General features: G+C 56.0%; 3 protein-coding genes and 1 long non-coding RNA gene across 8 annotated transcripts; 1 reads left to right on the top strand and 3 right to left on the bottom strand.

The window, feature by feature from the left end:
• Window positions 1-790: 790 nt before the first annotated feature.
• Window positions 791-3556, bottom strand: CUNH19orf53 (chromosome unknown C19orf53 homolog). Its single transcript, XM_045862886.3, has 3 exons — window positions 3236-3556; window positions 3103-3158; window positions 791-1216 (listed from the first exon to the last, which is right to left on the bottom strand). Exons 1-3 carry the CDS (start codon window positions 3453-3455, stop codon window positions 1073-1075), a joined length of 420 nt encoding a protein of 139 aa, XP_045718842.1. The 5' UTR covers window positions 3456-3556; the 3' UTR covers window positions 791-1072.
• MRI1 (methylthioribose-1-phosphate isomerase 1) lies at window positions 1176-10277 on the bottom strand. 2 transcript variants are annotated; one of them, XM_045862885.3, is made up of 8 exons: window positions 9894-10277; window positions 9576-9814; window positions 8575-8750; window positions 6750-6926; window positions 6448-6672; window positions 4829-4958; window positions 3103-3158; window positions 1176-1216 (listed from the first exon to the last, which is right to left on the bottom strand). In XM_045862885.3, the coding sequence occupies exons 1-6, from the start codon at window positions 10143-10145 to the stop codon at window positions 4831-4833; spliced, it is 1197 nt and encodes a 398-aa protein (XP_045718841.2). In that variant the 5' UTR covers window positions 10146-10277; the 3' UTR covers window positions 1176-1216; window positions 3103-3158; window positions 4829-4830. The 2 variants fall into 2 exon arrangements, with proteins under 2 accessions (XP_045718841.2, XP_064426017.1); XM_064569947.1 differs by lacking the exons at window positions 1176-1216; window positions 3103-3158; window positions 4829-4958 and adding an exon at window positions 5658-5701.
• LOC135361537 (uncharacterized) lies at window positions 1675-19939 on the top strand. The gene is made up of 4 exons (XR_010404895.1): window positions 1675-1890; window positions 13745-13815; window positions 17529-17809; window positions 19454-19939. It is a non-coding gene; the product is annotated as an uncharacterized LOC135361537 (long non-coding RNA).
• Window positions 11147-23517, bottom strand: YJU2B (YJU2 splicing factor homolog B). 4 transcript variants are annotated; one of them, XM_045862887.3, is made up of 10 exons: window positions 23437-23517; window positions 20688-20888; window positions 19389-19442; window positions 18068-18150; window positions 16614-16669; window positions 15207-15267; window positions 14298-14440; window positions 14043-14215; window positions 11985-12123; window positions 11147-11842 (listed from the first exon to the last, which is right to left on the bottom strand). In XM_045862887.3, exons 2-10 carry the CDS (start codon window positions 20688-20690, stop codon window positions 11361-11363), a joined length of 1194 nt encoding a protein of 397 aa, XP_045718843.2. In that variant the 5' UTR covers window positions 20691-20888; window positions 23437-23517; the 3' UTR covers window positions 11147-11360. The 4 variants fall into 4 exon arrangements, with proteins under 4 accessions (XP_045718843.2, XP_045718845.2, XP_045718844.2 ...); XM_045862889.3 differs by having other exon boundaries at window positions 20688-20732; window positions 23437-23505; XM_045862888.3 differs by lacking the exon at window positions 23437-23517 and adding an exon at window positions 23016-23421.
• Window positions 23518-23706: the final 189 nt, after the last annotated feature.

Consider the following 23706-nt stretch of genomic DNA (forward strand, 5'->3'; position numbering starts at 1 on the left):
CGACTGCGGTGGGTTCGCTGGCTGGGGGCCAGTCACTCACAGGTGTGGCTGCCTTACCCACGGGTGCCGCCACCTCACCCCAGGCAGCAGCTCAGCATCACCCCGACTGCAGCCTTGTTCCTGAGCCGTGACCTGCTCCCCAGCCCCCAGCAGGGGGAGGGCAGGAAGGCGGTCAGATTCTTGGCTGTTTCACAGGCACAACTGCCAACGAGGAGTGACGGAATGACGGAGGGGCCCAGGAGGGAGCAGGAGAGGGTCTCGGTCTGGAGGAGACAGCGGCTGGTCAGCGGGGAGCGGGGACCCTGCTGGTGGCCGTGCAAATCCCTGCTCGGTAATGTTGGCGACGTGACCTAAACAGGCCATCACAAGGGAAGCGCTAGAACGGTGCCTGGACCACTGGTGGTGCTACATAAATACAAGCTGTTAGGGCTTTCACGATCAAGGTGGCCCCGAGCAGTTCCCAAGTGCATTCTGGTTGAACTAGCACTGAGACCCCACCAGGTGCTGTCAGCATCTGTCCTATGGATGGGAGAGTCGCTCCCAAAGACGCCTGGCTTGTCTCCAGTAGAGGTGGTGACCTGGGCATGCAGGCAAGTGAGGGGGTTGGTGGGAGTCACCCAGGGCGAGAGGGGCGAAAAGACTCTCCTCCAGCTCCTGGGCTGAAGGTGCAGAAGCCCATTCGTCCCTCCGTGGGCACATGGCTGGTCTCTGGTGGGAACTGCTGGGACTAACCTAGTTGGGATACCTGGTCCCCAGCCCCAGCACTGACCCACTCACAGGAGCATGGGAATGCAGGAGGAATCACAGTCACGTTTATTGCTCTGGGTTAAACCAGGGAAGACAAGACCGGAGGAGGGGGACACAGGAAGCCGGTGAACATTCCTTCCCTTCTGGAGTCCTTGGCACCCTGGGAAGCTGACCAGTGCACTCCAGATCTGCTGATCACCTACTCATGGGCTAGGCCCCCAGGGCCATTTGAGGGGCATGCCACCCAAGGCTGCGGGGAGCACGGCTCCTTCTCGCGGTGCTGCCTGTGGAGGCTGTGGCGATGGCCTCCAGTGGGCTGGTGTCCTTAGGAAGGTGTCTTGGCAGAGGAGGAAGAGGCTGCCTCCTTCTCGGCAGGAACCTTCACCAGCGCCAGCTTCTTGGGCAGGCTGCTGCTGGCTTTCATTACCACGTCGTGTTCAATCTTCTTCCGGATCCCGACCTCCAGGTCCTGAGCGGGAGCAACCACAGGGCAATGAGACTGGGACCTGAGGTGGAGGGAGGGGGGCGCCTGACCCGTTGCCCTCTCTCTGGTGAGAGCACACAGAAGGCTGGATGAGCAACTCCCCCTGAAACAGCACCTGAGGGTCTGGAGTTTAAGTCTTGTCCTGCACTCTTTGAGGTGTTACACACAAAAAATCCCGTTCTCATCTCTGGACCTCAGCTTCTACACCTCTACTCATCTCCATTTTACAGATGAAGAAACAGGTTCCTGCAGTGAAGAGGCACTTGCCCAGGCTTCCCCAAACAGGTGAAGGATGGGAGACTGGAACCCTGCACGCCCAGAGCGTTTGGTCTCAGCTTCCAGGCAGCAGTCCCCTCCTGGCCCATGTCATTTCCGCCTGGCAGATGGTGGAACTGGAGCTCCGAGACACAGAGATGTGAGCAAGCAAAGGCACAGGGGTTTGGGTCCAAAACTGGTAGTTTAATCATATTTCCCAAACCGCCCTGTCCTGCCTGAGTTCCAAGGACCATGACCACCATGACTGTCACATACCTAGGTGCAGGGGACACAACAGCAAACAAGACACAGAAAAACCTCTGCCCTCTGAGAGCTGGCACTCAGCCATACCTGTGTGTATGGAGACGACATACACGCCCATGACCCACTAGGTTAAAGTGAAGGTAAGTGCTGCTATCCAAGAAAGAACATGAAACGAGTGAGGGATGCGTGTTATCGGGGACAGCCACTCAGGAGCACCACCTGCAGTCAGACTATACTCTGAGAAAGGGAGCCGGGTGGATTTCTGGGAGAAGAATCTGGGCAGAGGAAACAGCCAGTGAAATGCTGAGGTGGGGTAAGAACAGTTAAGGGGCCAGTGAGCAAGGGGGAGAGTGGCAGGAGATCAGGGAGGATGTCCCTGCACTGGTCCAGGGGGTAGCTGATGGGATGGGACCAGGCAGGGGGGAAATGGGTGGATTCTAGATTAATACTAAAAGCAAAAAAGATGGGACTTGACCCAGATATGAGAGAAGGGGGGAATCAAAGATGATCCCAAGTATCTGGAAGGACAGAGTTTTCCTGAATCAAGACTGTGGCAGGGTTATGTCTGGGAGGCTGAGGGGAGGATCAGAAGCTTGGTTTTAGATATGCTGAGTTTGAGATGCCCATGAGACAGCCTGCCTCCCGCTGCCAGATGGAGGTAGGCAGATCACTGGGTACCCAGGTCTCAAAAACCGAGGCTCTGAGGAAACGAAACGATTTGCTCAAGATTACGCATTAGTTAGTGTGGAGTACAATTTGAACTCAAATCTGACTCCAGTAAAACCAGTTTCAAATCTCTTTAAACTTCTCTGTAAACTCAGCCCTACCCACCTATATAAAGAAGCTACATTTAAACACAACCACAAAAATGACAACCAACGCAGCTAACGTTCACTTGTGTCCTGTGCTGTTCTCAGCGCTTTACAAGTGCCCCATGGCATTAAATCCTTACAACCCTGGGAGAAAGGTGCTATTACTATGACCATTTTACAGGTTAAAAGACTCAGGGTGAAGAAATACTAGCTGCTGGGAGCTGCGACCGCACGCAGCACTGCCTTTCTGCAAAGCTCGGGTTTCTACTTTGCCACGCCACCTCCCCTTCCCACTTCTATTAAAGAACGGTAACAGCGAGAGCAGCTAACGTGCGTTTAACACTTTCTGCGCGTCAGGCCTTGCTCCTTCGAGGCCCGCTGAGTGTGGTATGTGATGTTCCGCTACCCATGGCACAGGGGTCGAAACTGAGACTCAAGAGATCTGCGTTGTCCAGGCTCCCCCACCGGGTCCAGGCACCATCCTCCGCCCCTCACGGGCCTCCAGGCTCCTTCCCTCGCTGCTCGCACGCCCCCACTCACCTTCTTGAGCTTTCGCTGCTGCACGATGCGCGACTTCTTGGGGGCGATCACACGACCTGGGAAGAGACGCGCTAACATGAGGCCGGGGAGCTCCAGGCCCTCCTCGCCCCCCAGACCCCTGACAGCTCCTCACCACCCTTCCTCGGGCCCCGGTTCCGCTCTGAGGCCGCTGCCGCCGCTTTGCTCTTCCCCGGCTTCCGTGCCTGGAACTTGCGCTGCCCCTGCGCCATGATCTGGCATGCGCCGGAAAAGGCGGGGTTGAAAGCAATTGCAGCCGGAAGGCGCAGGGCGCGACGGGATACAGCGGGGGCCGCAGGGCGCAAAGGCTCACGGGACACAACGTGGCAAAGCATTAAAGAGACAGGCGCCCATAAAGGCAGATCTTACGCAAACCTTCGCAAAAACTTCCAAGTAAAGGTTGTATGGTAAGATAACATTTACTGAGGGCTCGTTTGTTTTGTAAAACTTAGTTTTATGCCCTTTGTACATGAAATTTAGTCTAGGGTGAGGTGACTGAGGCACTCAGTGGTGCACACTTTAAGGGTGTCTAAAATTCAGTATCAATATAAATAGTATCCTCAACATTTAAAAATAAAATTTTAGGGCGCCTGGGTGGCTCAGTTGGTTAAGCAACTGACTTCGGCTAGGGTGGTGATCCCGGAGTCCTGGGATCGAGTCCCGCATTGGGCTCCCTGCTCAGCAGGGAGTCTGCTTCTCCCTCTGACCCTCTCCCCATCATGTTCTCTCTCACTCTCTCAAATAAATAAAATCTTTAAAAAAAAAAAAAAGAAGGGGGCGCCTGGGTGGCTCAGTTCGTTGGGCGGCTGCCTTCCGCTCGGGTCATGATCCCGGAGTCCCGGCATCCAGGCTCCCTGCTCAGTGGGGAGTCTGCTTCTTCCTCTGACCCTACCCCCTCTTGTGCCCTCTCTTTCACTCTCTCTCTCTCTCTCTCTCCCTCAAATAAATAAAATCTTTAAAAAAAAAAAAGAATTTTAGGGGTGCCTGCCTGCCTCAGTCAGTGGAGCATGTGACTCTTGATCTTGGGGTTGTGAGTTTGAGCCACATTTTTGGGTGTAGAGATTACTTAAAAAAATCGGAGGTGCCTGGGTGGCTCAGTTGGTTAAGTGTCCGACTCCTGATTTCAGCTCAGGTCATGATCTCAGGGTCATGGGACTGAGGCCCGTGTTGGGCTCCATGCTGAGCATGGATTCTGCTTGGGATTCTCTCTCTCTCTCTCTCTCTGCTCCGACCCCTAACTTGCGCTCTCATTTTCTTTCTCTAGAAAAAATAAAAAATAATTCATGAAGCTATTATTTATTTATCTTGATTACTGAGCCTTTTGGTGTCCCCTCTAAAATTCTGTACCCCAGGCCCTGCCCTAGTTCTAGCCCTGAAGCAACCTAAGAGGGCAGTGCCCGTATTGTCCCCATTTTATAAATGAGAACACCAAAGCATGGAAAGGCGAAGTGACTTGGCCAGGACCACACTGTAGAGAAAGGGGCTGAGCTGGGTTTCGAACTTGGGCAGACTGGCTCCAGTTATAGGGCTCTTAAGAGCCATGCAAAGGCCCTGTGTGCTCTCCCTACTCTAGGAAGAAGGGTGGTTGGGGGAAGAAGGTCAGTTTGGGGGCAAGCCATTCATTAAGTTTATTATAAAACCTAAGGGAATGGGGGCAGACTATGGAGAGTCAGGTTGGTTACTTCTGGGGTCCATCTAGGGTCCCTACCCTCAGGAGACGGTGGTGTTTAGGGCTGCCCGGAGCTCCTCAGGGGCAAAGACCCCCAGCTCTGTGATGATACCGCCAGTGATGAGCTCGTGGGGGGTGACATCAAAGGCAGGATTCCAAACCCCAATGCCTGCAGGAGAGAAAGGGGAGGCAAGAAGGCAGGTATTTGGCTCTGAAAGTTCTCAAGCCCTTGTCACCTGTCTCCCCCATGGTGGTTCATGAGTTGGGGAATCCTTGACAATCTGGGGATGCTCACTCTGTAAGTGCATGAAGGCATTACATGGGGCTTTAGCACCCAGTAACTAGTTTAGACCCCCACCCCCCATTCCTGGGCTGTCATTGTCCAAGAAGGCTTAGAAGTCTTATAGACATCTACCCCACTTTTGCCGGCTGCAAGGGTCTCTGTAAGAAGCTCTAAGAACCCACCTCAGAGCCTTTGCACGGGCAGTCCCCTCTGCCTCCAGTAGTCACATGACTCACTGTTTCATTTCCTTCAGGTCTTTGCTCAAATGTCACCTTCCCGGCGAGGATTTCTCCAATCACTGTGTCTAAATCTCCCCGCAACGACACTTCCCACGCCTGTCCTTGCCTTGTTTATTTCTCCTGCGCTCGCACCCGCTTCTAACATACACTGTGGTTTTGTTATTTATCTTGTTTGTTGTCGATCTCTCCCACTGGATTGTCAGCTCCGCGAGTGCAGGGGCGTTTACATCTTTTTCACTCCTGTGTCCCCTGTGCCCCCTAGCACAGCACCGAGAATCGGCCAGGTACTCAAAAATATTTGCTGAGCGTTAACAACCTTTTACACGAGAGGCTGCAAACTGGTGGCCTCAGTTTTCTCTGCTCAGTGATTTTGGCCAGTGCTCATTATGCCTCCAGGAAAGCAGGGGCACCAAAAACAAAATGAAGGAAAAAAAATTTAGAGAATTAATTGTATCTATTTTTAAAACGCTGTAAGGAATTGGAGCACAAAGCAACAGAATGTTGGGACTTCCCTCTGCTTAGCTGTATAGTGTGATTTTTACCTTAGCTCCATACTTGGACTCTGGGGGAGCAGCCCCACAGTATTTTCGGCACTTAGGGATCTTAACTGGTCCTTTTCATAAAAGATTTCAACCATAATTGTTACCATCTAATGAGCGCTAAGCAAGGGTCAGGCACCGTCCTCCACGTCATGTGGGTGAATTCACTGACAACCCTGGGGTTTGTGAGCTGGGCCGTAGCAAGCGCTCATCTTACAGATGTGAACACTGGGGCCCTGGGGGACGAGAGAATGCAGATATCTTGCGCATGGCAGCCAGGCGGCGTGGGGAAGCCGAGAACATCAGTGTCTCTCCTAGGCACTAGGCAAGGCAGTATTCTCATTTCTTCTTCAAGGGAGGAAACCCAGGTGGAGAATAGCAGGACAACTTGCCCTAAGTCTCCTAACTCATTCGTTGTACACTCTGACCTTGAATCTGACCTTCAAGGTGCTTCTGTTCCAAGAAATGGCTGGAAAGAGCTGCTTATGCCCCAGAAGGATGATTCTACCCGAAATCCACCGGCCCCCATGAAGGGGCCACGGTGCCTAAAGGGGGGTGCCCAGGCGCTGTGGTGATCCCTCTAAGGGGACAGCTTACCGGGGGCTGCAATCCTGATCCCCTTGACATCGGTCAGTTCCTGCCCTGGGCGCTCCTCGATGACGATCTCCCTGCCCGTCTCCAGACGTAGGTCACACGAGGAGCTGGGTGCAGCCACGTAGAAGGGGATGCCGTGGTGCTTGGCAGCGATGGCCAGCTGGTAGGTGCCCACCTTGTTGGCCGTGTCACCGTTGGCAACCACGCGGTCGGCTCCCACGACGACAGCTGGGGAGCAAGATGCTGGGGTCATAACCTGGCCCTGGACGCCCAGAGCTCCGGCCCCTGGCGCCGCGCCCGCGCACCTGACACGCCCCGGTGGGCCATGGCAGCTGCCGCCATGCTGTCCGTGATGAGGGTGGCGGGGATCTGCTCGTACACCAGCTCGAAGGCGGTCAGCCGGGCTCCCTGGTTGTAGGGTCGGGTCTCCGTGCAGAAGGCATGATCCAGACGGCCCAGGGTGTGCAGTGAGCGGATCACACCTGTGGGGCCCGGCCACCAGGATGTCAGGATGAGACGGAAAGCGACACATAGGCAGGGTGGCTCGTTGAGAAGCACAGCTCAGGGGCGCCTGGGCGGCTCAGTTGGTTGAGTGTCTGTCCCTTGATTTCGGCTCAGGTTGTGATCTCAGGGTTGTGGGGTCGAGCCCTGTGTCGGGCTCTGTGCTGGGCGTGGAGCCTGCTTGGGATTCTCTCTCCCTCTCCCCCACTGCTCTCTCTCTCTCTCTCTCAAACAAATAAAATATTAAAGATTTTTATTTATTTATTTATTTGACAGAGAGAGAGAGAGGGAACACAAGCAGGGGGAGTGGGAGAGGGAGAAGCAGGCTTCCCGCTGAGCAGGGAGCCCAATGTGGGGCTCGATCCCAGGACCCTGGGATCATGACCTGAGCTGAAGGCAGACCCTTAATGACTGAGCCACCCAGGTGCCCCCAAATAAATAAAATATTAAAAAAAAATAGAAGCACAGCTCACCAAAGCCTCACCAGGCACAGTCCCATCCCCAGGCCCTTGCAGTGGCTGTCCCCTCTGCCGGGTACATGGGTGCTCAGAGAACATCTTCTCGGTGAGGCCTTCCCTGATCCCTCGATCTCACCCAGCAAACCCCACACCTCTGACCCCTTCCCGGCTTTCTCTTTAGTACTTACCACCTTTGAACACAGCACACATATTTAGTGATTGGTTGTGTTTGTTTCTCCTACTTTCCTAATCCTTGGGGCAGAGATTTTGTCTACTGTGTTCACTGGTGGGTCCCCAGTGTCCAGAACTGTGCCTGGCACACAATAGGTGCTTAGTTAAGTGCTGAGTGAATAAAGGAATGCATGTATGCAGGAATGGTGGGGCACTCTGGTTCTTTTTTTTTTTTTTTTTAAAGATTTTATTTATTTACTTGAGACAGAGAGAATGAGAGACAGAGAGCATGAGAGGGAGGAGGGTCAGAGGGAGAAGCAGACTCCCTGCCGAGCAGGGAGCCCGACGCGGGACTCGATCCCGGGACTCCAGGATCATGACCTGAGCCGAAGGCAGTCGCTTACCCAACTGAGCCACCCAGGCGCCCCGGGGCACTTTGGTTCTTAATCGGTGTTTGTTTAGTGAATAAATCGGTGTCTTGCCATCAAGGCCTCAGTCCCCAGGCACAAAGGCAGGGCCCAGGCAGGTAGTCAAATCTCTTGGTCAGAGGAAATCCCAATCTTTCTTTTGGGGAGCCCCCCCTTCTCAGTCCTCTTGGAGTTCGCATCCTGCGCGTTCTCTAGGCACACGGCTTGTGCTGGACCCACTGATTGATCCTGGATAGGCCAGTGACCCCATCAAAGCCCCTGAGATACGAGGAGACTTTTCTGGCACTGTCAGCTTAGAGACTTTTGGCTCTTCATGATCTGAACCCTAGCAGCCTCCCTGCTGACCTGTGGAGCAGAGAATGATGCCGCTGTGGAGGGCAGAATTTAGGAACGGGGACAGATGGATCCTGATGCCACTATTTGACCCCCGGATCCAGCCATGCCTGAAGCTAACACCCTAAGCACTTGTGTACCAGAATAAATTCACATCTTTTTGGTGGGTAAAGTGGTTAGGGTTTCTTTCTCTAGCATCCAAAAAGGCCCCTTCCCCATTCCCATGGATGCCCACTCACCCAGAGCTGTCCCATAGCCAGCAGTGGCCAGCGCACCAGTGTTACAGTGGGTCAGCACGGTCACCTTGCCGCCCCCAGGAGCTGCCCGCTCCAGGATGTGGTGGGCTCCTAGGTCCCCAATGCTCCGATTGTCCTTGAGGTCTTTCTCCAGCATGTCCTCAGCGCAGCGGATCACTCTGGGGCCAACAAGAGGCTCTCAGCACCAGCCACCAGGCCTTGGTGCCCCGGCTGGCCCCTCTTCCCTGGCCAACACTCCTGTGCAGGAGCCCTCTTGCTCAAAGCCCCTCCAGGCTGTGGGGCCTACACCCTTCTGTTATTGTCACCTGTCACACCACACATGTATGTTGCTCACACAACACGTTTACCTCATATGTGTGGGAGAGCACAGCAATGAACAGGACAACAATCTCTGCCCCTGTGGAGCTCACAGTAGAGTGGGGAAAGCAGGTGGTGAGCAGTTAATGAAGTGAAGGAGAAGGCAGCCGAATCAGGGGACAGAGCACAGGAGATGAACTGTGTTACATGAGGCGTTGGGGAAGGCAGAAATCTGAAGCCTGCTGGAGAGTTAGCTCTGTGGATAGCCGCCTGCAGAGATAGCATATGCAAAGGCCCTGAGACAGGAGTAAGCTTGGTGGGGTCAAGGAACTCGGAAGGTAACCACATAGGTGCAGCAGAGGAGAGTGGAAAAACAAAAGGGCACGGTGGGGATCAGGACAGGAAACAAAATTCCTCAAAAGCAAAAACCAGGAGAATGCAGTGGCTCGGAAAAGGACCTCTAAGGCAGATGGGGCTGGGCATGTTCTGGGGAGGCAGAGTGAAGGGGCTGAGTGCAAGAACCTTGGGACCCAGCTGCCCGGGGTGGACTCTTAGTCCTGCTCGTGTGGCCTTGGACTGATGTGCCGTGCCTGCCTCAGTTTCGCTATATGTAAAACGGGTCGCTCTGCGAAAAAATGAGTTAATAGCTTCCACATAGAGCAGTGCCTGGCACAAGGTCCCCCTACCTCTCCCGGACCGCCGCCTCCGTGGCGCCCTCGCGCTCAGCCTCCAGGGCTGCGGTCTCGGCCAGGTGGCGGGCAGCGCGGGCCATGTTGACGGCGGTGGGCCGGGCGGTGACCAGGAAGCTCAGCGCGTCGCGCACGAAGGCCACCAGCGCGGCGAGTCCCGGTCCCCCCGCGCCCGCCTGCAGCTCCACGGCGAGGCTGAGGCAGCCCACGAGCGCGATGGCCGGGGCGCCGCGCACCTGGAGGGGGGGATCCTGGGGTCAGGCGGGGGCGCCCCCACTCCCACCCCGGCCCCGCCGCTCCGCCGCGTGGCCCCACCTTCATGGCGCGGATAGCCTCCCAGGCCTGGCGCACCGAGCCCACTGCCTCGTAGCGACTGTGCTGGGGCAGGAGCAGCTGGTCGAGGATCTCCAGCGAGCCCCGAGAGTAGCGGATCGCCTCCAGGGACATGGTGTCACCGCCTCGCTCACGGCCACTCAGGAAGCAGTCGGGGCGACCCCAGCACGCGGGACGCGCCCGGAACGCGAGGAGGGGGCGGGACCGGCGCGCCCCTCCCCCAAGGAGGCGCATGCGCACAGCAAACCCGCAGGACCCGCGACTAATCCCACCTTACTTTTCCCGGTTAAGTCTGGGCAGTTAGTCGCCTCCTGGAAACCACCGATGGCACCGTTTATGGGGCAACTACTGGATTCTAGGCCTTGTGTTTAGCCGGCGAGAATTAGGGCCTCATAGCGTGATCCCCCAAGTCACCCTTAGGCGCCTGACTTTGGCCAGAGCGAGTGCTGAAGGTGGTCTCAAGGAGAGAAAGGCCCGAATCGGGGGGGATTCCAAGGACTAAGGGGTCTTACCGTTGCCCCGAAACCTTCCCATCCCGGCAGAGAGCAAAGGCTGGTGAGCTGGGGACAGCCATTGGGGCTACCATCTCCCCCGAGGGACAGGCGCAAATAAGAAGTTGGCCAGAACCTCAGCCCCACGAGGGCCGTGTGTCTGGTTCACCACTGTATCCCCAGGGCCTAGGTTAGTGCCTGGCACACCGCAAATACCCCATCAATACTTGTTAAATGATCTTCCTTTTCCACGGTTTCGGGGGAGGGGGCAGGTAGCATCTCTGGGTGGATGCCCTGCTGTTTCTGAGCCCTTTTCTGCTCAGTTTGCCAGTTCCCTTCAAAAGATGCATCATGGTAGGGAAGGGGAAGGGGAGCTCGTTCATGACCTTCCAAGGCATCCCCACAGGCTGGGGATAATGAAAACCCCACACTTGCATACTCCAGGCCCAGGTGCTTCCGGCACCACCTATGTTCCCAACCCCCAGCCTTCCCTGTGGGGTTACTGCGGTCTGGTTCCCTTTCCACCCTTCACCCTCAGCCTGTGCTGCCTCCTCTGGGAAGTCGGCTCGGATTGCAGACCAACCGGAGCCTCCACCTTGAAACCCTCAACAGGACGGGTGGGGATCATGGCTGGGGCCACAGCTGCGGCAGCAGCATCACAGTGGCTGATGAGAGTCCCCGAAGCTCAGGTGGGTGGGGGTGGGGGAGACAGCCCTGGGCTCATCTAGCAACTTGAGGCAGGGACAAAGAAGCAGCGCTTTAATGTTGGGATGTTGTCCCACAAGGCACAAACACCCTCTCCAGGACCAAATAAATATCTTCCCTGCTGCGGGAAGGCGAGGTCTGGGGAGGGGCAGCGTCTGAGCTCTCCAAGGGCTGGTGGGCAAGCAGGGCTGCAGTCTGAGGGGCCTCCTGGGCCCGTCGCAGCCTCTGGAGCAGGTGCGGTCCCCAGAAGTGCTCACTCGCTCTCGGAGTCGGAGTAATCAGCCACAAGAGAGGAGCTGAGGGTGCACGGGTGTGGCACGTCCTGGGGGGTGGCTGCCTCCTGAGAGGAGCCTGGTGGGGACTGGGGCCTGTCCTGACACTTCCCTTCCTGCCCCCGAGGCCCCCTGCTCTTGAGGGTCTCGGCTGTCTCTGGAGAGCAGTCTTGGGGGCATGTGGGCCCGTCCTGGGTGTTCCCCTCTGGCACCCATGTTTCCCCAGGCTTGGGGGTCTCCGCTGCGTGCTGGGGGCTCTCTGAGACCTCCCGGGACCGCCGTCGCACAATGCCCAGGTCTCCTACAGTGATGGGAGAGCAGACGAGTGCTGATCTGCGGTTCTGGGCCAGTTTCTTCAGGACGCTGCCGGCTTTGCTGCTGCTGGTGGCGGGTCCTGGGGTGGAGGGGAACCAGGAGCGGCTGATGATCTCTGTCCGCTTGAGTTTCTGCTTGTCCTCGTAGGCTGGGGGTTGGGAGGGAAGAGAGGGAAGGAGGTCCAAAGCTGCCCCCTGCCTTGGCCTGCCACGGCCCACTCATGACCGGGGACCCCCATCTCTGCTGCCCAGTACCCACCCCCCGCCCCCGCCTGCTGGCTCCCCACGCACAGTCCAGGGTGTGGAACTTGAGCAGGGCGGCCAGCCTGCGGTCGTCCTCTGTCTCGGGCACCAGTGGGATGGCCAGGCTCGCCTTAGCCTGCAGCGCCTGGTCCCTCTCTTCTTCTTCCTGCATGGCTTTTTTCTTTTCCTGTGTGGCGGGGGACGGGGAGAGGGAAAGGTATGGTGGGTGTCAAAGACCTGCCTCTTCCTTGCCCGCTGACCTGGGCTGTGTCCCTCTGCTCAGCTTCCTCCTCTTCAAGCTCATTCGAGGAAAGGGCCTCCCACAGGGCCCAGGATGCAGAAGTCACTCAGCAAGTGCAAGATGCAAGCGTCATTAATACGCGCACTGTTCAGTCCTCTGCTCATCCATCCCATGAATATTCACAGAACGGCCAGCTTGTACCAGGCCTTGTTCTAGGCACTGGGGATGCAGCAGTGAGCAGACACAAACCCTTGGCCTCACGCGGCTGACACTCTAGTGGGTGAGAAAGAGAAAGTGGCGAGGAGAAAAAGAATGCTGGGAAGGAGGTAGGGAGTGAGGGGTTCAACTGTAAATGTGGTGCAGGACGGAGGGAAGGGTCAGGCAAGGTCTCCCCGAGAAGGTCACATTTGAGAAAAGATGTCTGAATGAAGGAGTTAAGTGCATATCTGGTGGAAAAGTGTTCCAAGGTAGAAGGAACAGCCTGTGCAAACGCCCAGAAGCAGAGGTGTGCTTGGAGTGGTTGAGGAACAGCAAGGAGGCCAGTGTGGCTGGAATGAAGTGATTGAGAAGGTGGAGACAGTAAGGAGGGGGGAGGTGAGATCATTCGGGTTGTGGGCCATGGGGAGGGACTCAGGTATTCACAGGTGCCTCCTGGTGGCCATGTGGGGAACAGATTGTGTGTGGGGGTGGGGTGTGGGGGTGAGCGCCTGGAGACCAGGGCTGAGAGACTGTGCTGGTCCAGGCAGGAGATGATGGGGGCTGTGGGAGTGGTCAGACCCTGAAAAATTTGCCAACAGGAAACAGGGGCGAGGGGGAGTCAAGGTCAACTCCAGGTTTTGGGGCCTGAGCCCCTGGAAGGACAGAGATGCCTCCATTGCCGAGAAGGGGAAGATGCAGGTGGGTGGCTTAGGGCCGGATGGGGGCTTGTATGTTTGAGGGTCCTTATACACCTCATGGGGAGACGCCCAGAAGGCAGGGGACACATAGCTCAGGGCACAGGCCCGGCTGGAAGCATATGTTTTTGATAACAAATAATTAGTAAGAAAACTAGCAGTCTTACTTTTAATAATGACCACAGAACAATCAGCAAAGGAAGCAGGAAGGGACAGGAGCTGTAGGATGGTGACAGTCTGCGCTCTATGGGGGTTGCTGGGGAAGCTCCTGACTGCCTGGAGGGGCACAAGGCGCCTCACAGAGTGAGGGAAGAGGGAAGGTTCTCACGTCCTGCAGGATTTTCCGGTGCCCCGCCAGATGCCCGAGAGGGTGAAAAATCCATTCATGGTACACCCATCTGACCCTGGGCCTGACTCCCTGTGACGTGGCACCACCCAGTATCTTTGGTACAACTTCAGAAGCCATCGTGGTCACTGACAGCAGGGCCCCGGGGTGTCCTCGAGCCAGGACTGTGTCCCTGGGGACAGGAGTTGGCGTTTGCCCCTGTACCCTCAGCGACTCTCCACGCCAGGGCAGGGGTCTTGGCCAAACATTCGTATACTGAAAAATGCACGATTACATTTCATTGTAGGTGACTTTCCCTTAAAAAAATTTTTTTTTTTTTTAACCACAGGGCACTGCAGAGTTGATTCTGGCAATTACGTAGGGGTGGGCTGACAATCTATGGACTTCGTTTTGGGATAGGTGAGTGGATCCATGAAATGTGTGTTATGAGCTGAGCAGTAGGTAAGTGCGCTGCAAGCCGGGGCTCCCCATGGGTGCCCTGAGGTAGGGACGCGGTGACATGGGGAAACTGAGGCTCAGAGCTAGGATGTGGTGTGGCGAGGGCTGCCCCTGCATTCTTCCCCTTCCAAAGTCGGCAACCCCCCGCTCCCTTGTGGTCCCGACCCCAGGCAGGCGCCCCCACTCACCCGGAACCTCTTCCGCAGCATGCTGTTGAGCGCGAAGTCATCCTTCCAGGCGCTCTGGGCCTCCTGGATGTGGCTCAGGGTGGGGAGGGCCTTCTTGAGTGTGCTCTGGTCAGCCTCGCCGTGCTCCAGGCGGAACATGGCATCCGTCTCCAGCTTCTGCTTCTTCTCGTGCTCTGTAATAGCCAGAAGGCGGCAGGGCCTTCAGGCTCCCGCTCGGCCTCACGGCTGGCCTTGGGGCCCACGCCCTGTGCTCACCTGTCGTCAGCACCTGCTCATTGTCCACCATGTCCCAGCGCTCCTCCTTGCGCTGGGCGCCGCTCACAATCACGTAGTCACAGTTGGCCGGGTCCGTCTGCATCTCGATGTAGTTGACACAGAGGTGACATTTCATCCGGAACCTGGGTGGGCAGAGGGCGGAAGTCAGGCCACCCGTCACCCCTGTCTGCTTCCTTCTGTTCGTGCGCGTCACGCGACAAGTATTCACTGAGCACCTACTACACACCAAGCTCTGCATCTGGGGTTAGGGCCGTGGGTGAGACACACTGTCCTATCAGCCCAGAACTGACTTGCTGTCTGGTGTTTGTTCATTTTTCACTCACGTATTCAACAAACCCTCCCGAGTCAGGCTGCTCTGTGGCAGGCTAGGCGGCAGCTGCTGGGGACACAGAAGCAGAAGCTGGAGACGGATGCCATGTGAAGGATGCCAGCCTGCTCTTGGAGGGACTGACATTCCAGCAGGGGCCACACTGGCAGCAAATGCACGAGCAACCAGTGTCAGGTGGTGAGCGCTGCTTTGGAAAAGGCCTCTCTCAGAGGCGGTGTTGGAGCAGAAACCCAAGGAGGGGGTCTTTCTGGGCTGTGTGAGGGACCTTGAGGGGGAGAGTGGGGGGAGGTGAGGCTAGGGAGGGGACCAGGCCGAGTGTGCAAGGCCTTGTGGGCCATGGGGAGGGCTCAGGCTTTTACTCTGAGAAAGGTGGGAGCCATGGAGGGTTCTAGGCAGAGGGGATGTGCCCTGATTGACAGACTGGGACAGTTTCCAGGAAAGGACCGCAGGAAATGGCCATCACGGAATGGCTGATCTTCTACTCGGGACTCCTCTGGAGCCCCCCTCGCCCTGCAGCTATCTGATGCATCCCTCTGAGACACCAACCAGGCCGCCTGTACCTGTAGATTGGGGTTGTGTAGTAATTGCCAACCTTCTTCTTTTCTGCATTGTAGCGAACACCTGGGAGGAGAGGGAGAGAATGGAGGCTCAGCATCTTTTCCCTGGGTGGGGGGCAGAAAGGGGTGGTATTCCTCCAGAGACACCCCTGGAGGGCCCTAAAATTCAAGGTGGGAAAGAGCCATGTCCAGGCTCCATGACAGGTGCTCAAGCCGCAGAGGAGGGTGGGTGGCCAGCAGGAGGGTCCAGGTTCAAATCCAGACTCTACCACATTCCAGCTAGGCGACCCTAGGCCAGCTACTTTGGCCCTCTGGGCCTCAGTTTCCCCATCTGTTCAATAGGGAAGACTATAACGGCTACCACGCAGCGCTGTTGTGAGAATCACAGGAACTAATAGTACTCACAGATCACTTAGCATAAAGCCTGGGACGTGGCAGGTGCTCAAGAAGGGTTGGCTTTTATTATTAACGTCTTGTGTTTTTTGTTTTTTCACTGATTAGATGATATATACTCTTGATCTGCTTAATATTGCTCGCTGGGTGAAAACAGCTTAAACTACAAAAATAGAGCTTGGGCTGGTGGGTGGTGTGGCCTGAGTTTTCCTTTCCTGGTGGCTGCTTCGGTTCATGGCCCTGAGGGTGGCCTGCCTCTGGTGTCAGGCTGCACCCTGTTTCTGTCCCCTGAGCATCTGGTGGACTTCGCTGCAGATGCCCCTGGCTGGGTCTGATCAGGGGGACCTACTGGCGAGGAGAGAGTGTCACTCATCCTCCTCAGCAGTGGGGTGGCCCAGCCCCTCCTTCTGCTCTTCCATGGTCCCTGTGAGAGGGCTGGACCCTCGTACCAAGCACCACCACTCCTATTTACAGAGCGACCTGCTGTCCTGGGCTAGGCGCTGCATGAAGAGCTGAGGGTCCCTGTATCACAGAGTTGGAAACGGAAGCCAGGTGGGTCAAGTCACTGGCCTGCGGTCTCAGAGCTGCCCATGGGCCCACGGGCCCATGTCTGTCTGTCCGTCCATCTGTGGCATGGACAGGGGTCCAAACGCTAAAGGTCACAGCAAGGGCAGTGGCAGTTTGAGTTTATGAGCCCTCATGTGTGCTGTGTGCTACATAGTTCGTATGCCACACAGGTGGGGCGCTCATACCATCTGAATTTATGGCTGGGTAAACCGAGGCACACAGAGACTAAGTCACCCACTGAGAGTCCCCGAGCTAGGAAGTGGCAAAGCCGGGCCTCCTCACTGCTCTCCACAACCCACCAGTCACTGGGATGCCTATCTCCTCTCCAATTCCTGATCAGGGGCCCCTGGTGGAGATGGTCTCTCACGGCCCGGTGGGGAAGGGGCTCGCCGTCTGCAGGGCTGAACGGTCGGGGGTGGGGTGAGGAGCGGAAGGGCAGGCGAAGCTCACCCATGCCGATGTGGTTCTTGCAGCCATCACACCAGATGTTATAGGGCATCTCAAACCTACGCAAACAGAAAATGGCTGATCGGCACCTGTCTGCTTGGGCCCTGCCGGGGTCTGCGCGCCCGTGCCTCCTGCCACAGCCCGTGGCGTGGGGAGGACAGAGAGCGGTGGGCGTTCCTACAGCCAGGCCGGTCCTGTCATCCTGCTCTCCCGCGGGCTCACCCCGTCCGGGTGAGTCTCTGCCGGTGTGGCCCTGTCTTCATGCCTCACCCTGTCAGCTAAACCAACTGGAGCAGAGGAGGAAGTGAGCTGAGTGGAGCAGTGGCCCGACCAGAGCTTAGCTGGGTTGCTGTACGGTCCCTGGATTTCTTTCCACGGTTCTATTTGCGACACTGATCTGGCCGTCCGTGTGCAGGAGTGACAGAGCTTCCATTTTAAAATACCACGAAGTGATGAATAATGAGGTGAAGTAAAGACCCTGTGGTACGAGCGGAGGGCCCCACAGACAAGAGTGGGAGCAGGTGGCGTGCACAGGCCCGTGGCGGCTGAGCATGGCGGGCTCTGGGGCTGGAGGTGCGGGGGCTGTTCCGGGGCGCCCTTCAGCTCCGTGCCTCCCGAGGTCACTGCTGGCGCTCGGATCTTGATTCTTCTTCCATCGACATTCCCGCCTCTCATGATTGTCGTTGGATCCTCCGCTCAGGCCCAGGCTGCACACAGGGACGGAGGTCCAGGTCCACGAAGCAGACAAGGGCTCGTCCTTCAAGGCACCACAGGCTGGCTTCTGCTTCCTGGCGTGGCTGGGCCACTGGGGAGCGGGCCACACACCAAAGGAGAGCCCTGCAGGAAGGGTCACTGTCCTGGCTCGATGGTGGTCACGGCTGGGATTCTTTATCCCCCCCATATCTGTGCCCTTTGCAGTGTGACTCCGCAATGCTTCCTGTCAAGAGGTGGATGAATTACCACGCCCCCACCCCCTGCAACACGACTGGCTTTGGGCAATCACTGAGCTGGAAGGGACGGCGTGCCTGCTCCGGGGCTTGGCCTCAAGAGTCGTTGCATGCCTGTGCTCGCTCCCTTCTGGAACCCGGGCGCTGCCATGTGAACCAGCCCAGGCTAGCCAACCAGAGGATGAGACACATGTGGAGCAGAGCCCAGTCGTGCCGGCCCAGCCAGTCGCCAGGCAGGCGACCCCTGAACAGGTAAGAGAGCCCAGCCCGAGTCAGCCAAGTCCAGGCAAGGCCAACAGAGGCGTCCAGCTGAGCTGCACAATTGTGAGCAACACACGCTGCGTGTTTATCATTTGGTTACACGGCCATAGCTGATGGATAGAGCGACTTCCCGCTTTCTGGAATTAAGACCCTGCGACACTGGACAAAATCAGGGGCGCTGAATTCTCCCAGAGCCCGATGCCAGGTGGCGCAAAACGCAGGGGTCCGCAGGTGGTGTTGGGGCCTTACCTGATGATGAGGATGCCCTGGGACAGCTTCCGAGCCCGCTCCCGCAGCGGGTGGCTGCTGTGGTACTGGTTCAGGGAGCCATGCTGTGGGGGGGACAAGGGAGCGGATCAGCACAGCCATGCCGGCTCTCCCCGGCTGAGAGGCCGCCTGCTCGCGCCCTGTGGCAAGTGCCAACAGCAAACCGCGAGGCACTGAGGCCTTGGGGAAGCAAGTGGGGTTGGAAGCAGGAATACGTGAGTTTGAATCTTTGCTCTTCCATTTAGGAGTTGAAAGAGCCACGTGACCCGGGGCAGTGAGGTTGCCTTTTGCCTGCCGAGCCTCTGTTTCCCCCATCTGTCGACTGGGGACGGTGACTGTAATTGCCTCTGGTGTTGTGGGGACGCTGAGGTGAAGGGACAGCTCTGGTCAGCGCTTACTGGGCACTTCACGGGCCTCACTCTGTTTTTTTCCTTTGTCTATTTTTTTTTAAAGGTTACTTTAAGATTTTATTTTTAAGTCATCTCTGCCCAATAGGGGGCTCAAACTCACGACCCCGAGATCAAAGAGTCACAGCTCTATGGACTGAGCCAGCCAGGTGCCCTGCGTCATCTCGTTTTAACCCCTTAAGGATCCTGTGACGTTGGGCTGATTTTTAGTTCCCCCTTTTGACATATGGGGAAACTGGCACAGCGAGCCCAGTCACGTGCCTGGGATCACATAGCCGGGACAATTTGTCCCCAGGCCCTTACACAGTGCCTACAGTGTGGGACCACAGCTGTGAATGAGATGGATGGACATCTCTGCCCTTAGGCAGATGTTCTAGAGGGGGAGAGGGACGATATCCAAATGAAATGATAGTGCATCAGGGAGTTATAAGGGCTACAAAGAGAAATAAGGCACTAGGTGATGCTATAGAGGACGAGATGGTGGTCAGGCAGGCCCTCTGTGGGGAGAGACCTGAAGGGAGGGAAGGAACCTGTGGTCAGAAGGGATTCCAGGCAGAGGGAACAGCCGAGGGAACAAAGAGGAAGCCAGAGGAGGTGGACCTGGGAGAGCGAGGGGGTCTGACACAGAGCACGTGTGCTGGACCTCCTCCTGACCTTCGCTGCAAACACGCCAAGCTGGGCCCGGAGTAAAAGGTCAATGATGACACAGCCACATTTACCACTGGGAACAAAGACTGTCCTGAGCCCCATGTGACAAGTGCACGGCAGCGAGCCCTTAGAGGCCACCCACGCTCTGCAGCCACGGCTCTGACCCCAGGGGCGGATGATGTGCTCTGCGGCCCCTGCTATGGAGTCTCTTTGCTAGTGTGGACACGGGGAAGGGAACCTGCCCTTACCTTTTCAGGATTGAAATCCGGAGGGTAGTACTTGTTTACACCTTTCCTTTCACCCTGGGAAGCAGAAGAGAGACGTGACTCAGAGAGGGTGTCCTGGAGGAGACCTCGTCGTGCAGCCTCGAGGGGCAGGACCCGGACGAGGGAGCCTGAGGGACATCCTAGAGAAGCCCTGGGCTCTGAATGGAGACTGTGACTTGGGAACTGGCGAACCACCATCATCACTGAGGAAAACTCCACGAGAACCAGACTCTCCTAAGGTAAGGGCGTTCAGTGTTTTGGGGACCATGACCGACAGCAAAGCCACATTTAACACTACCACCGAGCACACGCACATGTAATAGAGCGAAGCCCGGTGCGGGTTTTGTGAAAGAACACTTACCCCGGCTGGGAGGGTCTTGCTTTTAAATGCTGGCAGCCCCCCAGTAAACTGACCTCATCACCCACCAAAGCAGTGGGTCTCAAACCTGGCTGAACATTACATCCTCCTGAGGAGTTTCTAAAATACCGATGCCTGGCCCCCACCCCTAGAAGTTCTCCTGACCGGGTCTGCTCTGGGGTGTGGTGCCGGGACATGGGGCTTTTAAAAGGCATCTTCCAAAACGGGTGTTTGAACAAATCCTTGTGCACGCATGCCCACAGCAGCACTAGTTACAACAGCCAAACGGTGGAAACAACTCAAATGTTCATCGGTGGATGAACGGATATGAAGAATGTGGCCGATTCAGATGGGGGAATATTACTCAGCCATAACATGGAATGAAGTTCTGATTCCTGCTGCAATATGGATGAACCTCAAAAACATTAGGTTCGGTGAAAGAAGCCACACACGAAAGGCCACATATTGTATGATTCCACTTACAGGGAATGTCCCAAATGGACGAGTCCATGTAGACAGGAAGCAGGCTGGTGGCTGCCGGGGGCTGGGGGAGGGGGGCTGGGGAGTGACTGCTCATGGGGACAGGATTTCCTTTTTGGGGAGAGGGAAACGCTTTGGAACTAGATAAAGGTGGTGGCTGTACCACACTATGAAAATACTAAATACCACTAAGTCATACACTCTACAACAGTTAAGGAATTTCACCTCCTTAAAAAACAAAATCAAAAGAAAAAAGAAAAGAAAAAAGCTGCCTGGATGATTTTAGTGCATGGCAAAGTTTGAGACCCACTGCACCAAAAAGATCACGATCCAGAGTTTGGAAATACCACCTTATAGCTTGGGGACAGGGAGGGAAAGAGCTACTTTGGGGGCCTGACGAAGACCAGAAGAGAAACCCAATGAGCACAAGGCTGTCCACTCACCATCTTGGCAGCTGCCTACTGGTCCTCGCCCTCAACACGGCTGATCTGAAAAGATGAGACACGGATTGTGCAGTGTCAACCCCCTGCCCAGTCCTGCCCTCCCGGGGAGTCTGGTGGAGGGGCCACGGCTTCCCGGAGAAGATGCTGTGGGCTGTGTGTGATGTCGGTAGCTTAGACGATCCTCCAAAGAGCGGTGTTTGTCTGTTTAGAAAGATAGTGTCCTGTTCACTCTCCATCCAAGATATATTTCACACCTGACACTTCTCATCCTTCTGTGGCCTCCATCATCGCTTACTTGGACCAGCGCAGCTGCCTCCTCCCCGGTCTTCTGGCTCTGCTCTTGACTGCCCCAGTCTGTTTTCCCCACAGGGACCAGAAAGAGATCTTAAAATATAAATTCTCCTGCTTAAACCCCTCCAGTGATGGCCATCGGTTGGAGAATCAAGTCCGACCCCTTCCCATAGCCTGTGGGGCCCCTGCCTGCCTCTCCAAGCGTGCCTCTTACCCCTCTCCCTCTCCCTCACTCTGTTCCTGTCATGCTGGCTCCCTGGCTGCCTTCAAAGCCTCAGCAGGTGCAGGCCAACTGCCTTGAATGCTCTTCCACCAGCTGTCTGTTCTCTGTCACAGGCCTCAGCTCAAACATCATCTCTGTCAGAGGCCTCATCTGACTACCTGATCTAAAGTTGCTTCTTCCCTGGGGTTCCTATCACATGGCTCTGTGGCGGTTTACTCGTCTACCGTCTGTCTCCTCCGCCAGGTCACACTGTGCTATAACTCCAGCACGTGGGACAGTGCCTAGCCCCTGATAAATGCTGACTGTGTGAACCACTCCCCTAAGAATTAGCACAGGTGATGGGTATCAGACACACGGCTCCTTAAGCTGGGGGTGGGCGACCTCCCTCCTCCTGTATGTTTGCAGGAGAGACTTTTATTTATTTATTTTTTTAAAGATTTTATTTATTTATTTGAGAGAGAGAGAATGAGAGACAGAGAGCATGAGAGGGAGGAGGGTCAGAGGGAGAAGCAGACTCCCCGCTGAGCAGGGAGCCCGATGCGGGACTCGATCCCGGGACTCCAGGATCATGACCTGAGCTGAAGGCAGTCGCTTAACCAACTGAGCCACCCAGGCGCCCTGCAGGAGAGACTTTTAGGTCAAATAAAAGGAAGTTCTACTTGACACCAAAGAGAGATGCTACGAGGGACTGAAGCGTATTCTAGAATGGAGACTGGCGAATTTTCTCTATCAAGGACCAGATAGTAAGTATTTCTGACTATGCGGACCCAACTGCCTCTGTCCCAATGACTCAACTCTGCCGTCATAGCTAGAAAGAGGCTGCCGACAATATGTAAATAGGTGTCAGCTGCATTTCATCAAAACTTTATTTATGGACACTGAATTTTGAATTTCACATGGTTGTTACCTGTCACAAAATATACTTCCTTTTGATTTTTCCCAACTACCTATGAAGTCAAAACCATTCTTAGCTGTCAGCCTGTACAGAACCAGGCAGTGGCCTGGTTTTGGCCTGTGGGTGTAGTTTGTTGGCTCCCTGTGCTAGAGTCAGGAAGTATCTAATTGTTTCTGCCAACTTAGCTGTGTACTGTCTACCAGTTACTGCATGCCAGGCGCTGTACCGACTCCGACATCACTGCCTCGTTTCGTCTGTTTTATGTCACTCTTATCCCTAGTTGATGAATGAGGACATGGGGGCTTAAGAAACTTCCCAGGATCAGAGGCAAAGCTGGGGTGCAAAGTTCCAGATGTACACTGTTCTGCCACGACCCTGAACATCCATTCACCTCAGATCCTCCATCTGTAAAGTGTGTCCCTGGACCAGATTTTCCCAAGGTCACTTCCAACCTAAAAATGCTTTTGCCAACAAAACAGCTAAGCGCTCACTCAGGCTTTGGGGCACAGTTCCCTGCGCCTGCATCCCAGCTCCACTCCTTCCTAACTGGGTGACCTCAGCCAGTGTCTGAGCATCTCTGAACTTCTATTTCCTCACCTGTAAAGAGTCTATGATGGTGACAGGACTTTCTGGGGTTGCTGTGAATAAGACACTGGGAAATGTTTGCAGGGTACCCCATTTTCAGGAGCTGGGGCTCTCACAGGGGTTTTACCACCACAGTGACTGGCACAGGTGGGGCTACAGGATGAATGTATAGAAATCTCTAGTTCTTGGTGTCAGGAGTAATTATAAACCCCACTGGCTTAGGGCATAGTGCTTGGATCCCGACTCTGCTTGCTAGCGTTTCGACTTTTGGCAAAGCATTTCTCTCTGAGCTTCAGTTCTCTCATCTATAAAGAGGGTTTATAAAAGTATCAACCTGATAGGGCCGCTGTCAAAACTCAGTGAGTTGAAGTACTTAGTCCAGCGCCTGATGCAGAGTTGTATGTTGGTACCTTCGATTATTTCTCATGCCAAACCGTTTTACAAGCATCAAAATCTTCACCATAACCCAGTGAGGTAGGCGCTCACTGGTCCCCTTTTTCAGAGAAGAAAACCTAAGGGCCCTTCAGGCATAGTATGGCCCGGGGCTGGGGCTGAAGTCGCGGCCGGGCCCGGGGATTTCAGTCGGGGGTCGCGGCTGGGACCGTAGCCGGCTCCGGACATGGGCCCACAACCGCAGAGCCCCGCGGCCCCCAGCGCGCTCGTCCCCCATCGGGCGGCTCCGAGATCGGGTGAAGCAACGACCAGACCCAGGGCCCTCACCGTGCCTGACCGCCCCTCCGCCCGCGCGTACTTACCTGCCCTCCTCCTGACGTCACGCCGTGCCAGTGCCCGGAAGTGAGTGCTGGGCGCACAAGGGGGCGTGGCACACTCTCCGCGTAACGCGGACGCTGGCGCGAGGCGGGGCTAAGAGGCAGCGCCGCGCTGATTTGATTGGCTAAATGCCGAAAGGAGTGGACCAGTCCGAGCTTTCCCTTCCCAACTGTGGGGCATCACGATGCTTCCCAGGCCCCGCCCGCCCTGCCTGGCCCAGTGCGAGGCCACGTTTCCGGGGAGCTCTCTCAGCC

Source organism: Mirounga angustirostris, unplaced genomic scaffold, assembly GCF_029215605.1.
Source record: "Mirounga angustirostris isolate CCGP_5_RB_7025 unplaced genomic scaffold, mMirAng1.0.hap1 SCAF_1, whole genome shotgun sequence".
Classification (NCBI taxonomy): domain Eukaryota; kingdom Metazoa; phylum Chordata; class Mammalia; order Carnivora; family Phocidae; genus Mirounga; species Mirounga angustirostris.